Source organism: Larus michahellis, chromosome 5, assembly GCF_964199755.1.
Source record: "Larus michahellis chromosome 5, bLarMic1.1, whole genome shotgun sequence".
In the NCBI taxonomy this organism is placed as follows: Eukaryota; Metazoa; Chordata; class Aves; order Charadriiformes; family Laridae; genus Larus; species Larus michahellis.
The window spans coordinates 73,870,174-73,894,076 of record NC_133900.1 but is presented as its reverse complement, the minus strand read 5'-3'; the positions used below and the strand labels follow the sequence as shown (position 1 = coordinate 73,894,076).

The following is a 23,903-nucleotide window of genomic DNA, read 5'->3' as shown; positions in this document are numbered from 1 at the left end:
AAGATGTTGAAAATACTCAATACAAAATAAGAAGCATTAGCGGGCTTTCCCAATTCCCAATCTGCTGCTCTGAAAGCCCTTTTGGAGCTCTATCTGTTGAGCTGCACTCAGAAATGTAGTGGTGCAAACTGACTTCTATACATATTGTCATTATTTTCTAAAGCAAACATTACAAGCTCTCTGAAAATTAGTAAGAGCACCAAAGCAAATAACAATAGTTTGAAGAGCCACCAAGCCTACTTACACAAAGCCTCGGAAGCGACTGAGGTCGTCGTTAGGACCTTCACACTCTATTCTACTGGAAAATTTTTCTGGATCAATTTCAGAGACCTAAAGCCATAGAAAAACCAAACCCAGAAAACTCAGACAAAATGCGATGGAACTTAAAAACATCATAAATTCATAAGTTCAGGTATTACTATCTAACAAATTAGCTTTGAAACTGTAAGTTACTGGTGTTGTTGATGATCTTCTACCCTGCGTAAACCAGACTTAGACAGCATAGAAGGACTTCCTAGTAAATATCAAACCCTGGCAAGTATCCGTTGAATTTCTGATATTTTGAGAAGATGGAGAGGAGAAAATGGGTGGAAAAGCGAGGAAGGAAAAAAAATGCAATAAAAACATCGGAAAAGCAGACTTCCTGTAGTTTTTTTTCATAATACGGAAAAAAGAAGAGGCACTGTCTCCTCTACAACCAGAATTTCTTCCCAACAGCCGTTGTTTCCAATACCATCAACAGGATGCTATGTGTGCTAACGCAAAGAAAGCAGGTAGAACTTTTTAATGATGTTTGAGCCTTACCAGTACTGAAGAAAGGGCTGTTATGAAAGACTAGAAGTACACATTGTAAATAGAGAGCAGGTGAGCTCTTCAGTGAAGAGAAAAGCCAAGCGAAAGAAATATCTTTTATTAAATAAAGAATGAAACCTGACAGGAAGAGAAAACCCAGAAGGCCTTATCTTTGGAATTACCTGCAATTGAACTTGCAATTTAATTTCAATTAATGGCATATGAGTATGCCTCTAGTGTAACAGACACTAGCCTCTGGTAAAACAGAGCCATTTCCAAGCTGAGTACTTTCCACTAAGTCTTTGGAAAGTCATTTGTTCTGCTCTTTAGAAAAAAAAGAATGACCAATTTAAGGTTTCAAACTCCAAGGATAAATCTGTCATTCACAGCTGTAACTGAATACCTCTTCTACATAATTAGAGGTCTCCGAGAAGGCCGCATTCCCACAATTGGGTGACTTCACACTGGCACAATAGCAACCGTGAGGTTAAAACACAATCCTGTAAGTAGAATTTGACACTCAGATGACATAATATTATTAACAGGTAACTCTGTTGGCTTGATTAACAAAATTTTTTTTGCTATGTTTTGCTGTATTGATTTGTTGCAGTGTATTAGCTGAAGTGAATATGAACATAGCCTTAGATAGACAGATACCTTCAGTCTCTTTGTAAATTTAATTAGCCATGAAAGACCCCTCTCTCTCCACTGACCTTTCTGATGTTTATTTGTACAGGAAATAACAACATTTCTGCAAAACGTAAGACAGTATAATTGATTCACGCTTCTCAATCCTTTCACATTGTGTTCTCTTTTGTGTAATCATTGCACAAAGAAAATAAGAACGAACCCCAAAAGAAATTAAAATAGCCAAAGCAGTCAATTCTTTTCTTCTATAGCCTGGAAACTGTCTCCAGATAAGTATTTCTGGTGCATTATTTTTAATGTACAACTAAACCATTTAACTGGTCAAACAATTTGTAATAGCAGCGAAGGTGTTAGTAGGAGCTTCTTGCAATATACCTTGAAATACCAACCACAGAAACACTGGGTGTAACCTATACTGGGCACAGAAATTATGTCTACACTCTGCCAGTATAAAACAGAGGTGACACAAACTATGTCCAAAAGCAGGCATCTTGATGTGGGAACTCAGATCTTCCTGGACTGTAAGTTTATGGTCTATACGCATTCATTATAATCTTAACTTTGACAAAGCAAGTATTAAGAGTAGAAGATTTTGCACCTTATTTCTTGAGATGCTTTCCTATGTTTCCCGGCACAAAAGATTTTCTACAGCACAATTAAAATTACTTGGATTTTGTGTAAAGGTCCCTAAAGAAGGGGGACAATAAAGATGGGAACCGAATAAGGTAGCTGGGAGTGGCAGGGTCTACATTACAGTCTCTCACTGGAATGAGGAGAGAGGCAGCTTCCCAAGGCCATGCCTGCTGCTTTGGCCATGCTGTGTTCCTGACAAACTATGTGGTTTGATAGCATGGCATGGAATGGAGAGGGTGCGTGGCCAAGGTGGAAGAGGAGAGCTGCAACTCCTTTCACCAGCTTGGCTTCTTAGGCTGCCTGGAAGATAAGGACAGCACTTTCCTCTCCACTAGGTTTGAGGACGCTGCAGCCAGGACTGGATTCAGTCATTGACCACTTATCATAAAATCATAGAATCCCAGGTTAGAAGGGACCTCAAGGATCATCTGGTCCAACCTTTCTTGGCAAAAGTATGGTCTAGACAAGATGGCCCAGCACCCTGTCCAGCTGAATCTCAAAAGTGTCCAATAATGGGGGAAACCTAGGCTTAGAAGGAAGTGACCAGTGCGGTCCTGTGGCCTCTCTTATAACGTAATAGCAAACATTCATTGCTCAGAGTGACTTAGTGCTAAAGGCATATTAGCTTCTCCACCCCAGTGCTTGGTTCAGCTAGCCACATGAGGCGTGGAAGGAAAAGGAGATTAATCCCTTCTTAATGGGAAGCAACATTTGAGTATCTGGAAAGCAGCAAAGCAATGTCAGTTTGTTCACTAAATAGCTCATTATCCTCAGGGAGCCAGTCCTCAGCTTTTTGTGTATTTCTCTGTGAATGCCAAGCTGGTTGGAGACACTGTGTTCTGTGCCTTGTTACCTGCTGTTACCTAAGAAGCCCCAAGTTACTTTCCCAATTTCTTTCCTGTTGTCATTCAAGCATTTTAAAAAAATATAATAAACATGCTATTCTAAGTTGCCAAAAAATAAATTTGACTGTGAGAGTTTCAGCTCCTATTCCATCCTTTAATTTTGCCTCGCCTTCTCTTAAAGGAATACCACATGCAAGAACAGGTGGCCCACTCACAACCTTTTTCATTGCGTTTCTACTTGCTCAGTCACGAGGAAGTTGGACATAACACTCTTGCAAATAGGTTAAGTCTTTTTAGTCCTTGTTTTCAGAGGTTCTTTAATTTGATGGAGTTTATTCCTATTCTTCTGACCTTAAGAAATGGAGAGGTCAGGCAGCCAGCTTCTTACACAGCACTGCCAGTCTTATTCAGCCTGAGTTTATAAGGACAAAGCCTCTGGCTGAAACTCGGCTGGTGAGGCACTAGAGGTCTGTGAAGCTGATCCATGGCTCTACATTAAGAAACCATGCGGTCCTGACAAGAAGACTCTACAATGACTATATATTTTATTTTTTTTTTTAATTTGAGAACAAAAATAAACAGCCCTGAATGCTGAAGGAATTGTTCATTTTGGTGCATGTTTCCTGGAAACAGAGAAAACAGTCTCTTTCTTGAATGAGACTGAAATCAGACCTTGGTAGCAGGAGCTGGTATGAGATCAAGGCCACCTCAGTATGATGTAAACTTACAGAACCATTTGAATTTTGCCTTTCATAATGATATGTATATACAGAAATATCAAACAGCCCTTTCTCCCTTATTGTTTTAAGATTAAATCAAGAAAGAAAAAAACACAAACAAAACCATGTCACTCACTATAAAGGGGATAAGAAACCGCTTTGTTCACGGATATCACATCATGCCTTTGGTATTACAATACTTGCTAAGTAACAGGGGAGTCTTAATGAACAACAAGGTGGTACTCCTCACTTTCTCACCACTGCTGACAATTCAGAAGCAGTTCAGGTAATTTTATCTCCAAAGGACTAAATGGCCTCTCATGGACAGCACCAAGTCTCCCTGCTGTTGTTTTCAGCAGGGTGTTTCAGCAGCAGAACTCAGTACAGATTGCAGAAATACCAGGATTCTTTGTTCTTTCGATATCATCTTCTTTGTGCCAGCCTCCAGCATTTTGTCGGGTAGATATAATACTAAGTATTGTATGGAGGTAAAAATACATTTGCAATATGAAAAAAAATGAAAGAGAGAAGATAGTATCTACTCCTCTCTCTAGTCTTTACACAGCACAGAATTGCCTTCTAAAAAATTGCAGTTTCTCTCCCATGATATGATATACACCATAAATGACTTCTTGACATTTATCTCCGTAGTTATTTTTACTGGCTTGCATTACTTGAAATAGATCTCTCTTTCTCCGGAGTAAGTGAACACATACAGATTTGCTCCAAAATAACTCAAGCAACAAATCAGAACGATGTTGCCTAGTTATTTTGTTTTCAGATGGGGACTGCCGAGCTATCAAGAATTAGGCACTCTAGAGGGCTGGGTTGTTTGGGTTTTTTTTAGTTGACCATCTGTCATGTCAACTTTCTTACACCACTAGAAATGCACAATTATCACCTGCTCTGAGTATCCTCTCACCACCTGCCTCTGCTTTAGATTGGTTTCTCCATCAAGGCCTGCCGTTTCAATGTAACAGATCCCATCCAAGTCACTAGAATATAACAGCACCATGTCAGCAGGAATGATTTCATTACGTGAAAGCCGGATGAAGTCCCCAACATTGATATTTTTCCAGCATTCATCTACGTATTTCTTCTCCTTCCTGAAATACAGATAAAACCAGTAATTTTTTACAAACGCATAAACTGAAAGCTCAGAGAAACACACTGTAACTAGAAAACTAGTCTAACCGTGAATTTATTCTTCTAAGTCATTAAACAAACTCTAATGAGCTGGTCTATTAGCTCAAGGTAAATATAATTACAAAGAATCAGCTCTGGGGTCCAAGCCTTGTTTTTCTGGGAATTACATTCCAGGCACCCTCCCAGAATTATTTTAACTCTATTTAAAATTCAGCCCGCTTGCTTCCTGTATTTTCATTATTCCAGGAAAGCAAACAGTTTTTTTTCAGGATTTCTCTTTGGGTCACCACTTTTTCTTGCAATTATGCAACCAGGAAGAACAAATATTTTTTCCTTCTGACAGGGCCTTTCAGAAACGTACATCTCCCAACATGACGAACATCTACCAGTAAGATAAGAATATTCAGCAACCACTTCACTGATGCTCTGAATATAGATACTTGTATTTACAGGCTTTTAAAATAACTTTTCCATTAATTTTGAATATAAGGTACCAAGACTCTATAATACTCAGGGAAGTCAATAAAAGCTCAGGCCCATCACTATGGAGTTGAAATTCTTTATTAATATGAAATATCCAGGCATGATGTGCATAAGTTTGAACTGTTTTCAACTTTCCATTTATAGCTGCTGTTCTGTCCTCAGCTGAGATGAAGAATCTTCCTTTTATGCAATCACAGCAGCTTACTGCAAACACAACCAGGTACCGAGTGGTGAACAGGATGCAAAGTAACAAGGAGCGGTTGATGAGCTAGCTGGAGGCAGGCAGTTGTACGCTAGTGCAATATGGACGATGAAAAGACACTTTCAGTTGCTGTTACCATCACTGCACAGGTCTGGATGCAGTGCTTTTTTGTACTATTACTGCCCCCGGTGACTGTCTGACTTTTCTGCCTTGCACAGACTAATGCTAAAGCTACGTTCAAGGAGAGGAGCACGTACTCTCCGCAGCCTCCGTTTTGGGGTATAGTCCGGGCTATGCTAGCTAGGGTCACCTTCCACGTTGTGCTTCCTTCCCTTCATGAGTGACAGGTAGATGGTTGGACTCAATGATCTTCAAGGCCCCTTCCAACCTAGAAAATTCTATGATTCTATCTCATTCTAAGCTGGCCAAGAAGGTCACTTGCACCAGGGAGTTGGGAAATGCACGTAGCTTCTACAGTGCAAACACAGGCTCACAAGCTTTGCAACAGGGCCATTGTGTGTAGACTGGCACTTATCTACTAGCTTTGATCAAAGTGCTAGCAACATAAAATGCTTCTGACAAATAGTGAAAAAGAAAAAAAAACATCTAATGACCAAAAAAAAAAATAATCAGAAAAATATTCCGTGTATTAAGCTTTACACCCATACCTTTCGGACCTGCAGTATCTGACAGTATCCTTTTTGAAAATGCTCGTCTACAAACAGAAGATACAAAGCCCACACAATAAATCAGCATACTGATGACAATTATGACAATTTCTCCAGGGAAGATAGTGTGGAGGTGGTTATACTGCCTTCAACGTGCAAACAAAGCAAAACCAGGAAGCAACAAAAGCTGACATAAAATTAAACCAATATAAGCCACAACTATTTTCTTCTTAAGATGCTCATCACTAGTTTTCTATGCAGGTGGAAATCCAGCACAAAGGAAAGCATGTAAAACCTATATCAAACCTACAGCCACATCTATCACAAGATGGATGGATTCAAACAGCACTGCAGTAATTAACTTTTCATACATTTCCTTGAAAATAAAGAAGAAGAAGAAAGAAAAGAGTTGAAGGAAAAATTTCTAACATAAATTAACAAAACCCAACCTATAATAGAGGTAAATAGGAAAAGGGAAGGAAGATTTGCTGAAACAGGATGTGACTCTCAGTTACTGAAGGTATGACTTAAGCTTTGATAGCTGCAAAGCTGCTGACAAAGTCAATCTATTTAGGAAATTGAGCGGGCTGAAAACTAGCAATCTTTTTTTCTTTTGTTTAGAACTGCCTCTCAGGTACTGAAAACTACATCAGCATAACTTTTTGTGTAGGCCAATTTACCCGGCTATGAAGGCCAAGTGAGTCCAATTAGGGTACAACACCAACTGGAGCAGAATGCCCTGGTCGCTCCACAACAGCACCCTTTCACCTCACCCTCCAAACAGGATGGAAAGGACTTGAGAACCCAGGAGGGCAGTGGGAGCAAATTATTTCCACGGCTTGTATCTAGAAGAGTTAGAGAAAGGATGGAAATGGAAAGGTAAGCAAGACAAAATAAGCTCATAAACAAAGAAAGCAATGGCATTACTAATGTAGTAAGACAAAAATACCAGGTGAAAAGCTGTCAACTTCTGCCACTGACTCCTATGGGAATTTTTCAAAGTGAACTGGAACTTGCAAAACCACAAAAATATTCGGAAATTAAAGATTTTGTGACAAAGCAACCCTTTGATTTATCCTTGAAGTAATTATTTACTAGAGATTAAAAAACAAGAGAAAAATGCTGGTACTCTTGCATCTCTGTATTATTTCTAACTACCGTGTATTTCACTGAAAATGACAAAACCCTATTTCTCTGTGTTTCCAGTGTTGTGATTAGTCCTCAGGAGATGGCAATTATTTATCTTTTAAATTGCTACCTATTCAATAAACGTGAGACTGAAAGTATATGACGCTTCTTTTTACTTGATGCACCTGGGCAAGTCCCACTTTCCTTTTGCCAGGCTGGAGTCTGAGAGAGGAAAGGAAAGCTAAAGGTAAGGAAGAATCTTGTAGAAAGGATTATTCTTTCCAGATGGCAATTCCATAAAGAAAAACTGTATATGAAATTATATCTGGATTTCAAATACATAGAGTGATTTGCATAAACATGCATTTGTAAAGAATATTCATTATAACACATCTACATGCAAGGCTTGGAATGAAATAGAAATATATTCAAGAGAGAAGAAAAGAATATCAGCCAGCAAAGTTATCTCTCCTGCTGCTGATGCAGCAGATGGATCATGGACATATTCTTATCCAGCTCAGCACAAAGTCAGGCAAAAAGTTTAACTGTCTTTAGCAGCAGGTCAGTGGGGGAATAAATGGATTTTCCCATCATAATCACCTCACCACTGAAATCTTCACCTACTGAAATGACACGAACTACATGATTTTAGCAGATGCTCAAACAGAAGTGCGTTATACTTTGGGATTCATGGCTATTTATGTAAGCTCCTACTACTATAAAACGATAACTTAGTCAAAGGAATTGATAACTGAGTATTTAACATCATAGCAACAACTACAAACTAAATTCAAGTGCACATTAGCGCATTTTATTGTTTGTTGATATGTTTTATCACTCCACAAGGGAAAGATAAAAGAGAAAAAAGCCCACATTTTAAGCAACATTATCTTATTTTATCACCTTTTCAAGATAGAAATAAGCTTTCCTGGAAATATCAGCTTCAGGCTCTGTGTATTTAAGGCAAATACAATAATTCTGATCTATCAAATGGATAAATTCCTGAACTCCAAAGAGTAGCAGGTTGAAAACTCTGAAACTATGGATGTCAGAGATTTGCCATAAGCAAAAGCAAATAAGGGCGGGTGTGTGTGATCAGATTTGTCAAAAAAGCACAGAAACTAGCATCTAGTTGCCCCATTAGATTTAGCAAGGCACTGAGACTGGCACATTTTGTCATGCACAACAGAGCACAGTGAAACTAGTTTCTATTACAAATACTTAACTTTGTATAAAGGCAAGCCTCACAAGAGTTCAAGAACGAAGGATCACTGACCTTCCTGAAAACGCTTCATGCAAATTATCTTCAGATACAAACAAGTTGCCTACCACCTTCCAAGCATAACTACTGCTTAGTTATGTTGAGATACCAAGAGTCATTTTATTGGGCACTTGTCTCAGTAGCTGTGTAGATATCAGTATCTAATGCGGAAGTAAAATTATACAGACGACATGTATAATGTATACAACTTCTCCAGGTGAACAAATGCACGGCAAGAAAATAACTGGGAATTGTATTCAACATTAGCTAGTTTACAATTGATATGACTATTCCTGATTAAATGTGCGCACTGTCATTACAATTTCTAAGGGATTCTTGTTGAACAAGTTAAAAAATTCTGAATCCTAATGTGAGATGAACAGAACTTTAAGATAAATCAGCTCACACACAGTGGACAATCATTTTTGTACCAATAAGATTTAATTCTCCTGAACCATGCCTCCAACCTTATTTTTTAAAACCAGATTATACTATGTGAAATAATTCATAATAAAGAAACTAAGAAGAAAAAAAAATTACAAAACCTAAATACTTGTAGGCACAAGAAGGAATTTTTACAGATGACTAATGTGGCCACTGATTATTACATATTTTTGGTGACAGGGAAGGAATAAAACCAGAAAAGAAGATCAGAAAACAATGCTGCTTCATTGCCAATTGGTATGAGATTGCAAGTAACAGAGAGTTTTCAGTAACGTGGATATTCAGTGCTTCAGCTTTCTGTCAATGAATTCTTTCAGGATATGTGACAATTTATACCAGAGATAACCCAGCTTCTCCCTTAAGCCTTCTTTGCAGACATGAAAAAGAAAGAAAACGTTTATCTTCCTCAATTGCCCAATTTCTTGTTTCAAGCTCAAATTTTTATAGGTTGAATAGAATATTTCTGGGAAAGCTGCTACATATATTCCTGTTTGCAGAAGAAAAAGTTGTTTGGTTTTACTGCGATGATATAAAATGATAGTCCAGACTTTTTCTATGGTTATGAGCTAGCTCTTAAAATACCAATAGAGTATGGCAAATGCCTGAAAGCTGGAGACTCCATCTGCTGAGTAACATCACAATATATTTAATGGTGATGTAGCATCAGATTGCGAACCTGCTGCATGGGCTGATTAAGGTCATGTCTACAGTACGGAGTTTATCAATTGGCATAACCAGCTACCACCTTAAGATTTTAGAAAAGTTTATTTTCAGTGCATTGCCTTCACTAGGAAAAGGTGTGTCTTTAATGAAAAGAGGGAGCTTTCAATGTGGTTTGGCACTACAGCAACTACTGTATGTTACTGCTCAGAGCTTACTGAATTTGTCAAAGTGCCAAATTGCCAATCAGTCCTCTCCTACAGGTGCTATTTGTGATGGCTACTACAACACCTGAAAAGTGATGTTTTTCAAAATACTTGGTTCCCTGCATGACCACATAACATGCAAGAAAAGATAAAGGAAGTATAGCGGACCCTTTTTCTTGAATTTTACAGGCTTTGAATGAGTCTCAAAATATCCTTTTATGACAGGTATAAGAGAAACAATGACGTGGGCAGTACTGACGTGCACTAAAAGACGTTTTCTGCCAGTTAATTTAGAATGTGATCAGTTTACATTCCTGTCTTTTTATTATCCATGCATAATAAATGCCTGCCAGCACGCCTCTCACCACTAGCATGATCCACTCCTGACCTGCACCTACAGACTGTGATACTGCAGTCCTGCACTGTGGAAGAGATGCTAAATTGGTACCTAACTACGTGATGCACTCAAATAGGAAATGGTCTCAATTCTGTTTGGGGAAGTGTTATTACATTATGCGTAAATACAGGTACTGTTAACGAGCTTTACCAATACAGTGATAAATTAGCAACCTTTGAATTTTCATTATGCTTACAGCAATTTTAGAGGAATTAAAAATACACCTTTCAAAACAAACACTGTGTACAACAATGCTTAACTAGTTAAACCACCTTGCTTAATACAGTACACACTCATGCATGAACACTCTTGCCTCAACCAATGAGCAGTTTTTTTCAGAAAATTTTACACTAATTTGATATCCATTTAGCAAAACTGGTGATCAAGACTCAATTAGACTAGTCCCCGAGCAACCTGATCTAATTAGACCTGTGTTGAGCAGAGGGTTGGACTAGATGACCTCCAGAGACCCCTGCCAACTTTAATCATTTTATGACTCTGTGAGTATCCAGAAGGTAAACCAAAGGATTTATCAACAACTTTTTCACATATACTGATAATCAAATAATAACAATAAACAATAAACTGTTGTCTCTTACCTGCTATATACTTTGGTTAGTAAGTTGTTTATCTGTTTATCCATTTTGTACTTTGAGTAATCTTCCAGACCATCTTTCACTGCAATAATTGTCAGAACCGCTACTAGAGGTAGCATTGTAATTTCTTTTTGGAAGGCTTCCACCAGAGGAATCCAATTTAGGACAACTAGGAATAGGAAATACAAATTGGCAACTCTGAAACAAAGACAAAATACAGGAGTTAGCCGTGCTAGCAGTCAGTCATCCTTATTCCCCCACTCCATGCTATATAGACACTTAAGTTAGCAGTAATTTATCTTTTCTTCACCCCAACTGCAATTTAAGAACTAAATATCCACATGCATGATCAGAAGACGCAGAAACCAAGAATTTTCCTGCATTTTTAAACCTGTTCTCCAGACTTGGACCTGTCTTTTAGTGAGGCTTGGGTAAATTGGCACTCTGACAAATTTCCAGGTCCTTTAAACTTAATTTTGTCATTTCCTGGGGGAGATGACACATTTTAAGAAGGGAGCCATCCTACAACCTCCCTGCATAACTTTACAAACCAGCAGTCCTCCAAAGCAGGAGGAGGATGAAAAAAATTGGCAACAGAGAAAGGCATGAGGAAGGGGAAAAACACATTTGCAGGAAATGAGCTGACAATCACACTGTGTGGCAGTGCCCCAAGAGTATGGAATATTTCAATAATCTGAAGAACAGAATGAGTGGAAATTACATAACCTATGGATAAAGGATTAGCCCAACACTGACGATACTCAAGAGACTTTGGCCAAATAACACAAACTTTTCAGAAATGACTAGCAGGTCGGGAAGAATAATAATTTTTGAATACCCGTCTATATTGTAACACACACATTTAAATAAAAGGATTACACTTCAGAAGAACTACCACAATCAAAAGGAGTTAATTACCTGTGAAATTGTTCAAATAAATTCCGTGGTAAAAAATTCAATAATGTATACTTAGTAGTCCGTATTTTGTTGTTCATGTACAGTTTTGATACTTTTTCATACTCTTCCTTAAAATGTCCCAAACAGGGTATCACTACCCTATGTTTGCCAATAGTTTTTGATGATTGATAGCACTTGTTACTTGAATTGCTGCTGCTGCTACCTTCTCCGCCCTCTGTAGATATCAGTCGCTGCCAACGGTATCTGGCCCAGCGGATGGGATCTGCCATTGTGCCTGAAACACTTTCTAATCGAAGGAGCGACCTCTACCTAGAAACATGTTAAAATAAAGCAAGTTCAATAATTATTCTGTAAAGGCTTTTCAACTAAAACGTCACAGTTACTGTTTTGAATAAGGCTAGGAAAAAAGTGATCTCTGTATTTTGATTAAAGAGAAATAGACAGTTAATAGGTTATATGACGTCAGGAACCTCTGCTTCAAAGGTTGAATTTAGCTGAATTTCATCTACCCTTTCAGGATCCTAGAGTTTGATTACTCTGTTTAAAATGCACAATATTTTTGTAATAGCACCTCATGTAAGCAGCCCGCCCACCAGTTTCTTGTGCTGTAGTATGGTGAAAAAGCAGACAAGCTGCTAATTCTGCAGAGAACAGCATTTTGAAAGGAATCCTTATCTCAGACACTGCAGTCCTTGCCGGGGGTTAACAACCTTTATTAAACTCAAGAGTCAACAACATAGCAATATGTATCTGAATACAGCCTTAGACCCGAAGTGAGGAATTGCCAACGAAAGGCACAAAGTAGCTATCATGAACAAAAAAACTCTTGCCCTTGGACTAGAAACAGGTTTGAGAATTTTTGATTTGAGAATGCTTCTCCTCTATTCACCTTAGCTAAGCTCTAGCAATCTACCCAGGAATTTGTTTTTCTAAAGAAAGCCAAAGTTTATAGGTATGGGTGATACCCACTTTATCAAACCCCCCGATGCTCTCAGAAAAGAACTTTTACACACACACAAACCATGTTTTAATAGAAGCTCAAAACTTCTGGTTTTTTACAATGAGTTCTCATACAATTTACAATGAGGTTTTACAATTAATACTTGCTACATTTCTTGTACCACTTCTTCCATAGAAGGGCTCATCTTATATTTGCTTAGAACTGTAACTTGTGTGAGCCCCAAATCATCAATACAGCTACTTCTCACTGCATGTTACTTTCCTTCCATCTGGTATCTTACTATCTGCACATATTATAAGCAAAATTTTTTACTAAATCCTCTACCTGAATTCCCACACAAAAGCTGCCTCTAAAACTTGCTGAATCTTTCTAAATGAAATCTCTCTACTACAGACTACCTTTCAGGATCAAACTAATCCTGGTTTTGGCTTAAATCAACTCAGACATCTATTCATGCGGGATCTCTTTCTCTGACATTGACAAATGTCACTCTGTGCTGCTCAGATTCCTCCAAAATGTTGCTGTAAAAAGTAATTTTCCAAACTACTGACTTCACACCATCGTATCTGCTCTTCATCATATCTTCGATTTTTCATTTCTTCTATTACAATTGCAGAAGTCTTGAAACATGGACACAGAGTCCTCAGCAGGTCCTCTAGCAACGAGGTAGCGTTAATATATCTACATCAACCCATTCTGTTCTTAAAAAGAAGATTCTGCAAACTTCCTAAAAAGCCTGGTCCGCTGTGTTGCTACCCCTTGGCTAGAAAGCTTTCCCCTAATGTCTAACTGGTCTCTTCCTTTTATCAAATGAAGATGGCACATTTTTGTCCTGTCATCATTAGATGTGGATAGTTATTGACTGTTACAATTTTATTGTCTTGGAAGACTGTTACCACACACATAAACCTCATGTTTCTCTTTAGAAACCAGGATTTGCATATGAAAGAAAAAGAGGAACAAGGAGAGAAAAACAAACCTCTAGATAGCATCTCCCCTCACCATCCCTGGCAGTTCCCACCTGAACTACTGTTCTCCCAAGGCCATTCTGCGGTGCCCCCAGGCAACGTAAGGGACCAGTCTGAGAAAAAGCGAGTTTCCTTTTTTCCTCAGTGCTAAACCTTGTGATCACAGTAACCACCAGACTACCACAGACAAGCAACTGCTGCACAGGAAGGCAGCTTTGTCTGGGACTTCTCAGAGAAACAAGAAGGTGGTTTTGAAGATTTTTCAAAATATATGGTATGCTCTGACAGAATGGGGCATCCTCATATCATTGCTCCCTCTAATCCTACTGCCCTCTGCATTGAGTTTGTCAGGGTCAGTCTTTCCTCCAGAGATGTGAACTCTGACATCTAGAAGCAGCTACTTCACAACAATGAACTACTTCTAAGGTATGGCTACCATATAATCAGACATATGAATACTGATCCACACACATGTGAAAGAGATGCTTCAACTCATTTGCCTGAAATCTGAAAAAATCTGAAATCTGAAAACTCATCTGAAAATAAGTCTAAAGCTTGGAAGGTAGCCAGGTTCTTCAAAAATGTTTAGGGACTGCAGAACGTGCGGCTGGTGGAGTCCATACGTGGCTATGCAGAGCTCTTCAACACATCTGAGCTCCTAAAAGCCAAATGAACACCATCTACATGAGTCAGGACTGAAGCAAAAAACAAAGTATTGAAAATCAAAGAATTTTGAAAAGCTGACTGGCTGAAGAGAGGTACTTTCTTCTTTTGCAATCACAAATTTCTGCAGTTCAGCTCTTAAAAAAGCTCCGAAATCATAGATTTTGAACGGCATCCTTAAGGCTTGGCCATTTTGAGGAAATAACACTCCTCCTTACCTGTCTCTGCTGTGACAAATCAGCAATTTCACAAACAGATCTTATGCAATGAGGGGCCTTTTTAAAGAAATGGTTGCTTTAATTAACAATGTGCTAGATTATCAGGGAGCGTTTTAGCATGATTTTTTCTTTTGTCCTGTTAAATTTATCCATCTCTTTCAAGCTTCCACCTTTAGCATGAATCATACAGGGTGTGTCAATTAACCGTACTTTTGCCTGAAATGATAATTCTTTGCCCAAGTGCAGTAATCTGACATACCTCTACATACTGTTACAATGTGCAATATCCTTGTAGAAAGCTTAAGTAAGTAAACACCACAAAATTTTTCAAGATGCCAGATGAGCCAGGTAATTGAAAGCAGGTTAGATTTGTAGAGAAAATCATGTTTGTTTTTGTAAGATGACCAAACAAACATCTGATACTGGTGACTTCTGTGACTAGAGGCAGCAGCAAAAGTAAAGAAACTCTCTCAAAGAAAACTCCCAGGGCTAATGGAAATGCAAAAATGCAAAGACTTTAAATGGCAAATCCTGTTCACTCAGTGAAAATTATATAGGCAAAACAACCTATAGAGCTAAATCAACTTAAAAAGCTTAAGAATTACATTATCAGTAACATGCAAATAAAGATGGGAAGAGAGAGCTGAGAATCAGAAAAAACAAAAGAGAAGACCTAACAAATTTCAAAACCTCCTAAATTCTAACTCTTTGGTTTTCATAATTTATTATCTTTTGTAGCATTTGATGCCCGGTGATCACTGCTTAACAAAAGAAAAACAAAACGGGGTGGGGAAGAGTACTGGACATTTTAACGTGACAGCATGTTAAGACAGAATTCCTCATCACTGGATCTGGAGCCAAAGGTTTAAACTGCAGATTCAGTGCTGCCAAAGAGCAGTCACCCCTCACCGCATACGCATCCTTGACTCCTGACACAGCACCAAAACCTCTGCCCCACCCTTCCTCATCCTCCTTCAGAGGAGCAGAGCTTAAAAAGGAACAGGAAACCTCAGATTCAGTTGTGTGCACCCCTGTATTTCTGCCAGTACCCCCAGCATTTTGTTGTAACAACTTTTAAGAAAACTCTGAAGAAGACTGTACGCGCAAGAAACAACTAACACAAAACCACCGCAAACACACCACATTGGAAACACTGTATGAGAGGCAACAAGCAATCTCCTGTGGCCAAAAGGCAAATCAGACAAGCACCTTGGGAGAAAAGTATCTGGATCTCATACTCTGCCACAACGCCCTCTGACTCACCTGGGATTTTACTGAGCTACTATTTGCAAATGATTTTTTTTTTTTTTTAAGTCATTTGCATTTCCATTTTAAAATAGGAGTTATGAGGCTTCAAACTTCAGAAATCACTTTTGCGTTTTTTTTTCCTCTTTAGAATATTTTTCTTCTTCCTCACTAAATTTGGATTATAAAGTAATGAGCATCTTTTCTTTGGTTAGCTAGAAGGAGGTCAAAAGGAGATTCAGTAACCTCATGTTAGATATTGTTAAGTATGAAGTTGGCAAAGATCAAATAAAAGCTGTTTTTACTATTTTTCTAAGAAATCCTTTCTGTTAAAACCTCTTGTCATTTCATTTTTCACAGGAAACTCTAGAGTTCTCCAGCTAATGTGAATTCAAAGTAGTAATACAACACAGCAGATGTTTCTTTAAACAATGGCAAAAGCCCCAAAAGATGAGTAACTTTGAAGCAGTATTTTAAAGGTTTATTTTTAAAAAATAAGTTTATGTTTAAAAAACCCAAGAATAACGTTCATGTGTTTGAAGAGAGGAAGCCTAAGTCTTGAGGACAGCATCAGACAAGCTAGACTCTGTTCTCATTTTCACACTATACACTCAAGTGAACACTACTTGATCTTGCTAAATGGCAATAGCTGATATAGAGATAACCCAGATATGTCTCACATGCAAAAAGGCAAGTTTTTGTAGCAAGCTCACTGAAGTCACATGAACATGATGAAATGTGGAAGGGAATTATCGGACACTGGACATACTACTTCCTTTCTCTACCTCAGTTCCCTCATGTGCTCTGATTCTTTCCTCTTCTAAAATTCTGTCCTCTTCATAAACTCTGTCCGCTTCCAATTCTATGAGGTATCACCTTCGTATCTGCATTCAAGCCTTCTCCCCTAGCTTTCCTGCAGGGGGATGGACCTGAGACTAAAAATTCCTCAGTTCCAGTTAGATTATTCAGTAGCTTTGGCAAGTCACTTGGCAATCACTGACCTCTCCCGTACCAGATTCTTTCCCGAGATTGTCTGCAAAACAGATGTGTAAATAATTTAGCCAATGTTTATACTGCTCTGGAACTGCACCTTACTATTATGTTGTGGTCATCTGCTCGCATGTCATGTGAAGTGCCCTACCATTTACCCCGGCTTCTCTTGACCACTTCCTCCCTTCTGACAACATCCTTCTCTGTTGCTGTGATCTCCAAATAGTTAGTCCTCATTCTTCTTTTAGAAAATTCTTTGTTAAATACGCTTGGTAAGTGACATATTTTACAAGAATGCTCCTCAGACCTTTGGCACATGCATGTTTCTATTCCATTCCTGCTCAGACACAGTCTTTGGACGTAATGTGCAGAAGGCCACCTGTGTCATCTGGCCCTGTTTCCAGGAGGAAGCAATCAATTGATTCTTGGCAAACATAACTGCGATCAGTAAAACTGCATTATTTTACCTGAAAAACATCTACAGCACCTAAAAAAGAAGCAATTCAGACAATGGCACTCTTCAGCAACACCACTTTTCTTAGCTTCCTACCTGAATAGTTCAAGATGTTCTGCAGATCTGAGGTTCTGGGGTGACCAGGGAAGATAAAAAATGCTAACCCAGATGGAGGTCACACTACACAAAGCTACTGAAGAGTGAAGAGTGGATCATCCCTGATCCACACAAAGTCCCATTTAATCCTCTTAGTAAGTGTTACTTTCACAGGCTCACTAGCACTTGTGTTGCTACATTACGACTGCAGTACGCTACCAAAACTATACAAGCTAAAAGTTAAAAACACCTCCTAATCATATTTGAAAACTCAGAAGCTATTAGACAACAGAAAAGCTTAAGGGAGCCATAGCCTAAAGATTAATTTACATTCTGAAGTGCAAATACTTCCTTTCTCCTAAGGTCTGCTACTTTCTCTGTAACATGCAATTTCACAAGTTTGTAATGTGTCTTTGCAAGCCAATCTGAAATCTGCAGAGACACATAAATAGGCTAAATAGATCTGATTAAGAGACTTGTGCTGACAATTTATGGAACAAACAGCCAAAAATCTGCAGGAATCAAAACTTAAATTGTAAGAAAAATATGTGGTTATTTGCAACCACATATATTCTGAGGTATATTCGTAAAGGGGATGCTAAGAATATTTGGATTAAGAGTGGAAGGCGGATGTTACTATGAAAAGTTAAATGCTATGGCAATATTTTGCCATGCACTTCTACCTACAAAGTCTGATTTAGCACAGGCAACGCTGAAAACCTGGAAGCTTTGAAATGCCTTATCTTGGAATGTTTCTTGGTTGTGAGTACGTTAAGCCAGCTACTGGCAGCTCTTCACAACTAAAAAACAATCAGCTGGATGAATTAAAACACAGGAAGTGCCAAGGCCCTGACACAAGGTCAATCGCAAGGTAATTTAATAGTAAACCATACATGCAGTAGTGCTGATTAATGTGCTACAGCGTGGGAGCAGTACATAAAAGCAGAAAATCTCCACCCTGGGTAAAGTTATTTAGGATGCCAATTAGATCTTGCACCTACAGACACAACTGAAGCACACAATACCAAATTTCAGGTTTAAAACTCAGACAAATCATGTATTTCTGCTACAGGTAACCAGTTTCAAAATAAGACTGCTGGAGAGCTATGACTTGCGCAAACATTTTCCATCCTCTTCTCCATTCATCAGAAAAGTTCTGCTTTATGCCCTATTCTCATGTGCCATGTTGGTCTCAAAACAGTAAAACAAAACCTTCAAGGTTAAGTCTTACTCTTTTATGACCATCTTTTCTCACAAGTATATCTCTAGCTTATGGTCATGCAGCATTAAGTCACTGCAGATGCTTTGATATGTATGAAATTCACGTTAATTTCACAGTGAGAATTTCACAGCCATGTAAAAATATTTATACTGGTGTTCATATGATGCAAAATGACATGATTTTTTTTGTATTCAGTGTACACTCCCTAAGTTACACTAAACAGTTTTAAAGGAAATGTATCCATATTGGCAGTATTGCTGGTTTTTAACTGTGCTGATTTCTTTAAAGGGCCAAAACTGTTCTGTAGACAAGGTCTAAATTACTCATTAAAATTTAAACTGAAAGTACCTGTTACAGCAAGAAACTGTACTTGAGTTCCCAAAACCCTACATTAGTTCTCTGGATAGTCCTAGGCTTCTCGTTTTCTAAGACACTCACATTATCAGCTCTTGCAAGAGTTCCAGAAACTCCCAAGGCATCCAGACAGGTTTTCAGGTTTAATGCTCTAGGGTTCTTCAAAGGATCTGGGAAAGGAGGTAATACATATGATTACAAAAAGAGCACAACTCCAAATACGAAAAATCCTCCACAGCTTACTTTAAATGAACAGACTAGATTTGATTTTATCTTAAAGACCTTCTGGTTTTAAATAGACTTCTCTGCCAATGCTGGAAGCCAGAAATGTGTATGTTACATGCGGGCATAACCTGAGCTACTTAATAACTAAATAACTAAGAGCAGCTAAGCTAGAAAAGTACAGATTTCCATGAAGGTCTTCAAGTACTGTGCAGACTTAGATGGCTCATGTCAAGGCCTGTAGCAGTGCAGCTTCGCTCGCTTTTAGCCAAGCAGATTAAAGCTACCTTAGGCATACTGCAATTGTACCTACCAAAAGCGCAACTTAAATATGAACAATTTACATACAGACCTCTGATTTTTTAGAAGCTGAAACAACAGCTACAACAGACTGGAGATACCTGCGTATTTCAAAGGGATGGCAACGCTACAGCTGACAGCACCTTAATTGTCAATGCTGTTGTGCTGATCCAGTGTATTTGTGCTGTAGGTTCAGCAACAATTGCTGTGCACAAGCACAGCTCCCATTTTCTACCAGTAAAACATCTTCCTCACGTGCACTCTATTGCTGTTTTAGAATATAAGCTGTGCATCGCATTTTTCCCTTGGGATTTTAAGATCTTCTGTGGGAGATCCCTTGGGAGAGGCAGTTCTGAGGGTCAGACACAGACCACGCAGGTGTCTAGTTTTCATTTCAGCCTCATGAAAACCTTTGTGGCACTTCTATTAATTTTAGTATTGCTGCTTCTGCCCTTGCCTTTTTTACTCATCTCCACAGTCATTGTTTTACTTCTCTTCCAGTACTGTTTATTATATTCTGGTCTAAAATTAGGCTGAGATCTTGCAGACTTCACTTAATATTTCATGACAATTATTTCAACTATCAGCTGTTCCTGTCCAACACCGGAATTATGCATCGTCCCTATAATCAGAACACATAAATGTATTTTCATTTCATTAATAGGACAGCTGAAATCAGGCCAGTATTTATACCCATTTTCAACAGCATATCAGTATATATTGATGGGTTCTGGCTTTATATGGACAAGACAGGACTTTTAAAAGTCATTAGGGACACCACAATTAGGTGTGATACAGGTCATCATTGGCCACAACCCTGTTCAACAGAATTCAAGACAGCAGTGAATGTAATTTTCCAACACCGTAGTGAATTTTTGACAAAAATGACTCCTCTATAACCTTGGGAATACAATCAGATATTCATCATGGACCAATAAAACCTGTCTACTGTTTGGGGAGATTTTGACAGGAATAACCTGTGAATCCACTTTAACCACTACAGAGCTTCTGCAACACTACAAAACATGCCTCTTGAGAAGATACATCAGGCCTGAAAGAGAGAAGCGTCCTACAGCAATTCAAGGCTCAACTACAAAAATGCATCTTTAAAAGTTTTATTATTAAAAATGAAGACCAAAAGATATAGAAGCCTAGAAAGAAATGCAGGGGGTGAAGAAGGCTCAAATTCTGACCCTAGTAAACTCAAAGCTATTTAAGATGCTAAAGTACCAGTGCCCTGAGTAGCTGAACTGATTTAAAAGCTAACACTGAAAGGAGCTGCTCTTGCTTCTCCTACTTCCTGCCCCTGGCTTTGTCCCCTCCTTCGTAATCGATCCGGTACTTACTGAACCTGGTTGAACTCACTGATCTGCAAGACCTTTTACTAACCCAAAGACAATAACATTATTGCATTTCCCGATGCAGTTTACAGCTGTGAAAGTACTCGCGTTGGCACAGGGAAGAGGGACAGGAATGTCATATTAGAGTGTCTTTGAGTACTTACGTAGGGCACTCTGTCAGTCCTCATTTTGGTCTAGTTTTCATTAGTATATATCATCTGTGACTATTCCCTTTGAAGTCCACCGAAGTGGCAATTAACAAAAGAAAGTGATCCTTGTCTGTCAGTCCTAGCTTTTGCTCCTGTAAATAGTAACTGACCACAGGCTAACTGTAAAGATTCAGTCTAAAATGACAGCTTCAGAACAGCTTTTAGAGCATGCAAAGGAGTTAAGAGAATTAAATCCCACTCTGATCTTGGCGAAACCATTAGTGCCTCTCTGCTGCAATCATCACTTACAAAAACAGGGATAATGACAATTCTGTTATCTCTTGGTGATGATATGAAGACAAATATATTTTTAAATAAGAGCTTTCTCAATACTATGGTCATCAGTGAGATACGAATACCCTACAAGTATTATTTTAGTATGAAAATAATAGTAATTTTGATATTAAAAGTACATTTTTTTTTCAACAGCAGCTGTACTTCTGACAGAACAATAACTTCCTTTTAGGAACTCTGATTTTTCTTTCCCATCTTTGTGAACATTTTTTCACTTCTAAACCCGGTATTTATTATTGTGGCCTCATCCCGTAACCAACCGAGTGCACCGCGCACCCCTCCGTACTTTCCTGAAGCTTCAGGGATTTCCCTGGGACTCACATGGGCCTAAGTCCGCTTCCATGCCATAAATCTGTAAAGCACCTAAAAGCTTACACCCTTTCCCTCAATCACTGCCATGAACTATTAAAACAAAGCCTTTTGTTTCTGGAGTCAAGCTCTTAATTACCTTTTCTTTCTGGTCTGCCTCCAGAGCGGCTCAGTCGGCGAGATCAACGCCGGGAGGGGTGGCCTCCTGGCCCAGGGGACACTTAAAAGCATAATTTAAAGCAAATTTAAAAGCACCCTTTTCCACTGCACACTACGGCGGCGGCTTTGCGGGGGAGGGGCGGAAGGGGGAGGCCGGTTCGTCCTCCCGAGCACTTGCCCGGACCAGACCCCTGCCGCCTCCACCACGGCGCCTCCCGCGTCCCACCGCGGGGTGGAAACCGGGACGGCTCGGGTGGGACGACCTTGCCTTTCCACGCCGAGAACCGGCCGCCTCACGCTCCCCTCAGCCTCAGGGAGCGGCGACCCCCGCCCGGGAAGCCTCCCCCGGTCGCCTCGCAGCGAGCCGGCAGCCCCGCTTCCCCGCCGGCTCGTTTGTCCCCAAGGCCGCACGGTGACACGGGTGGCTCCCGGGTTCCTCCCACAGCGGCTGCTTCCACCTTTCCCTCCCCTCAGGTCTGCGGACCGGGAGCCCGGCACCGGTATCCTCCCGCCCCACCAAGCCGCGCACCCAGCCGCTGCCGGCGGCCTTACCGGCAGCACGGCGTACATCACCGCCTAATGGCCGCGACCCCCCGCCGCTCTCGCTCCCTCTCCGCCGCCGCTCCGCTCCGCCCCGCCGCTGCCGCCCGGCCCCTCCACCGCCCCGGCCCGCCTCCGCCTCCCGCCCCCGGCGCCCTTCACCGCCCTCCGACTCCTCACCCTGCCCTTACCGCCCCTCTCCTCTCGCCTCTTTCCCGCTCTGGTCTTTCTCCCCAGGGGAGCGGCTGAGGCGGGACCGGAGGTGGGGAGCCTCCAGAAGCGGCCCCACCGCGCACCCCACGGCCTCGGGTGAGGGGCTGCTCGTTGCCGTGGGGGCCAGGCCTTTGGTTGCCGCCTGGGCAGGCGAGGCTGGGTACCCCCAAGCAAGCCCTTTCCCTCAGCCGGGGGCAAACCCAGCCCCAAGCCAGGCAAAGGGCTGTCCTGCCCTGGCGGCAGCAGCCGTGCACCCCTTTTTTTTTCTCCTGCCATGCTGAGTTTTCAAGGCAAAAAGCGAACAAAGTGGCTTTTACACTCTCCATCGACCACAGCGCTTGCCCATCCAAAGGTTAGTTATCGTTAAATGCCTTTTTTTTTTTTTTCCTTCCTTCAGGCCTCAGGAGGTGGAGGCCGTGGCAGGAGCGATGCTGTGACAGAACCTGGCGCCCTTGACAGCTTGTCGGGGAAATTGATGTTGTTGATCTTTTGCCAGGACAGTGTGGCGCTGAAGGCGGCTCAGCCTGTCTAAACATCAAGTTTTCTAGCTGCTGAGCTGATCAAGGTTAGCAAACACTCTCTCCTGTTTTCTAGGAAGTAAGCCTCTAGCTATTGAGAAACTGCCCAAATTATTTCAAACAAATCACTGCCATCAGGAACCTCAGTGAGTTGTTTCATCAGCAGCCCTTTCTGAAGCCCCACACTTTTTGCTCTTACTGCCTTCCAGAGCACTCTTGAAGGCTGCCCCTTACCACGAAATCACACGGCCTTTTACGCAAAAGTGAGAGGATTCCTACTCCAAGACCATCTTCTGCTGAAAAAGGAAGAAAAAAAAAACAATAAAAAAATTATGCAGACCCCTTGGTCCCTATTGAAATGGACTGGAGGTAGCAGTACTTGCCCAGTATCAATGACGAATTCCTATCAGAGAGCCAGGAGGGCTGTGCTGAGCAGTGGTAGGTGGTTGTGGTCTCCTTCCCGTGTGCATGGCATCTTTTTCTTCCATTGTCCCACATTTTGGCACACCCCGCATCCCTGACCACACACTGAAAACACTTTGGTTACGTTTCACTGAACGGCAGCTGGTGGTCTGTTCTTTGAAGGGCCCATATGGCTAGCAGGAATTTCAAAACATACTCGTATGTCAGATGGAATAAAAATACATCTATAGGAAGGAAGTCCATAATTGCTGCCTTGAAATTATGCACGTTTATTCTTCTGGGCAGGAAAAGATAACGGAGTTCTTCCGTTTCCTTGGCAGGATCCACCGCCTTTGCTGGCTCTGGTGCTGTAGGAAAGAGGGTGCAACTCTGAGGAGGGCGGAGTGAGCTGCTGCAAGACACAAGGTGGTAGTAGGCCTGCCAGGAAACAGTTACTTTAATGTTGTTTAATTGGTTAAC

General features: G+C 40.4%; 1 protein-coding gene across 11 annotated transcripts in view; it reads right to left on the bottom strand.

The window, feature by feature from the left end:
- The window catches only part of ATP10D (ATPase phospholipid transporting 10D (putative)), a 48,480-nt gene extending 26,094 nt beyond the window's left edge, over positions 1–22,386 (bottom strand). The window contains exons 1-8 of one of the 11 annotated variants that reach the window (XM_074587982.1): positions 22,303–22,384; positions 21,731–21,811; positions 19,002–19,087; positions 11,747–12,055; positions 10,832–11,026; positions 6,817–6,981; positions 4,539–4,743; positions 245–330 (exon numbers count right to left, since the gene is read on the bottom strand). In XM_074587982.1, the coding sequence (XP_074444083.1) occupies positions 245–330; positions 4,539–4,652 (200 nt within the window). In that variant the 5' untranslated portion in view covers positions 4,653–4,743; positions 6,817–6,981; positions 10,832–11,026; ... (2 more) ...; positions 21,731–21,811; positions 22,303–22,384. Of the gene's footprint in view, positions 1–244; positions 331–1,195; positions 1,293–4,538; positions 4,744–6,816; positions 6,982–10,831; positions 11,027–11,746; positions 12,056–19,001; positions 19,088–21,730; positions 21,812–22,302 lie in introns of those variants that run through there. The other 10 variants (XM_074587978.1, XM_074587983.1, XM_074587986.1 and 7 more) reach the window with 10 other exon arrangements.
- Positions 22,387–23,903: the final 1,517 nt, after the last annotated feature.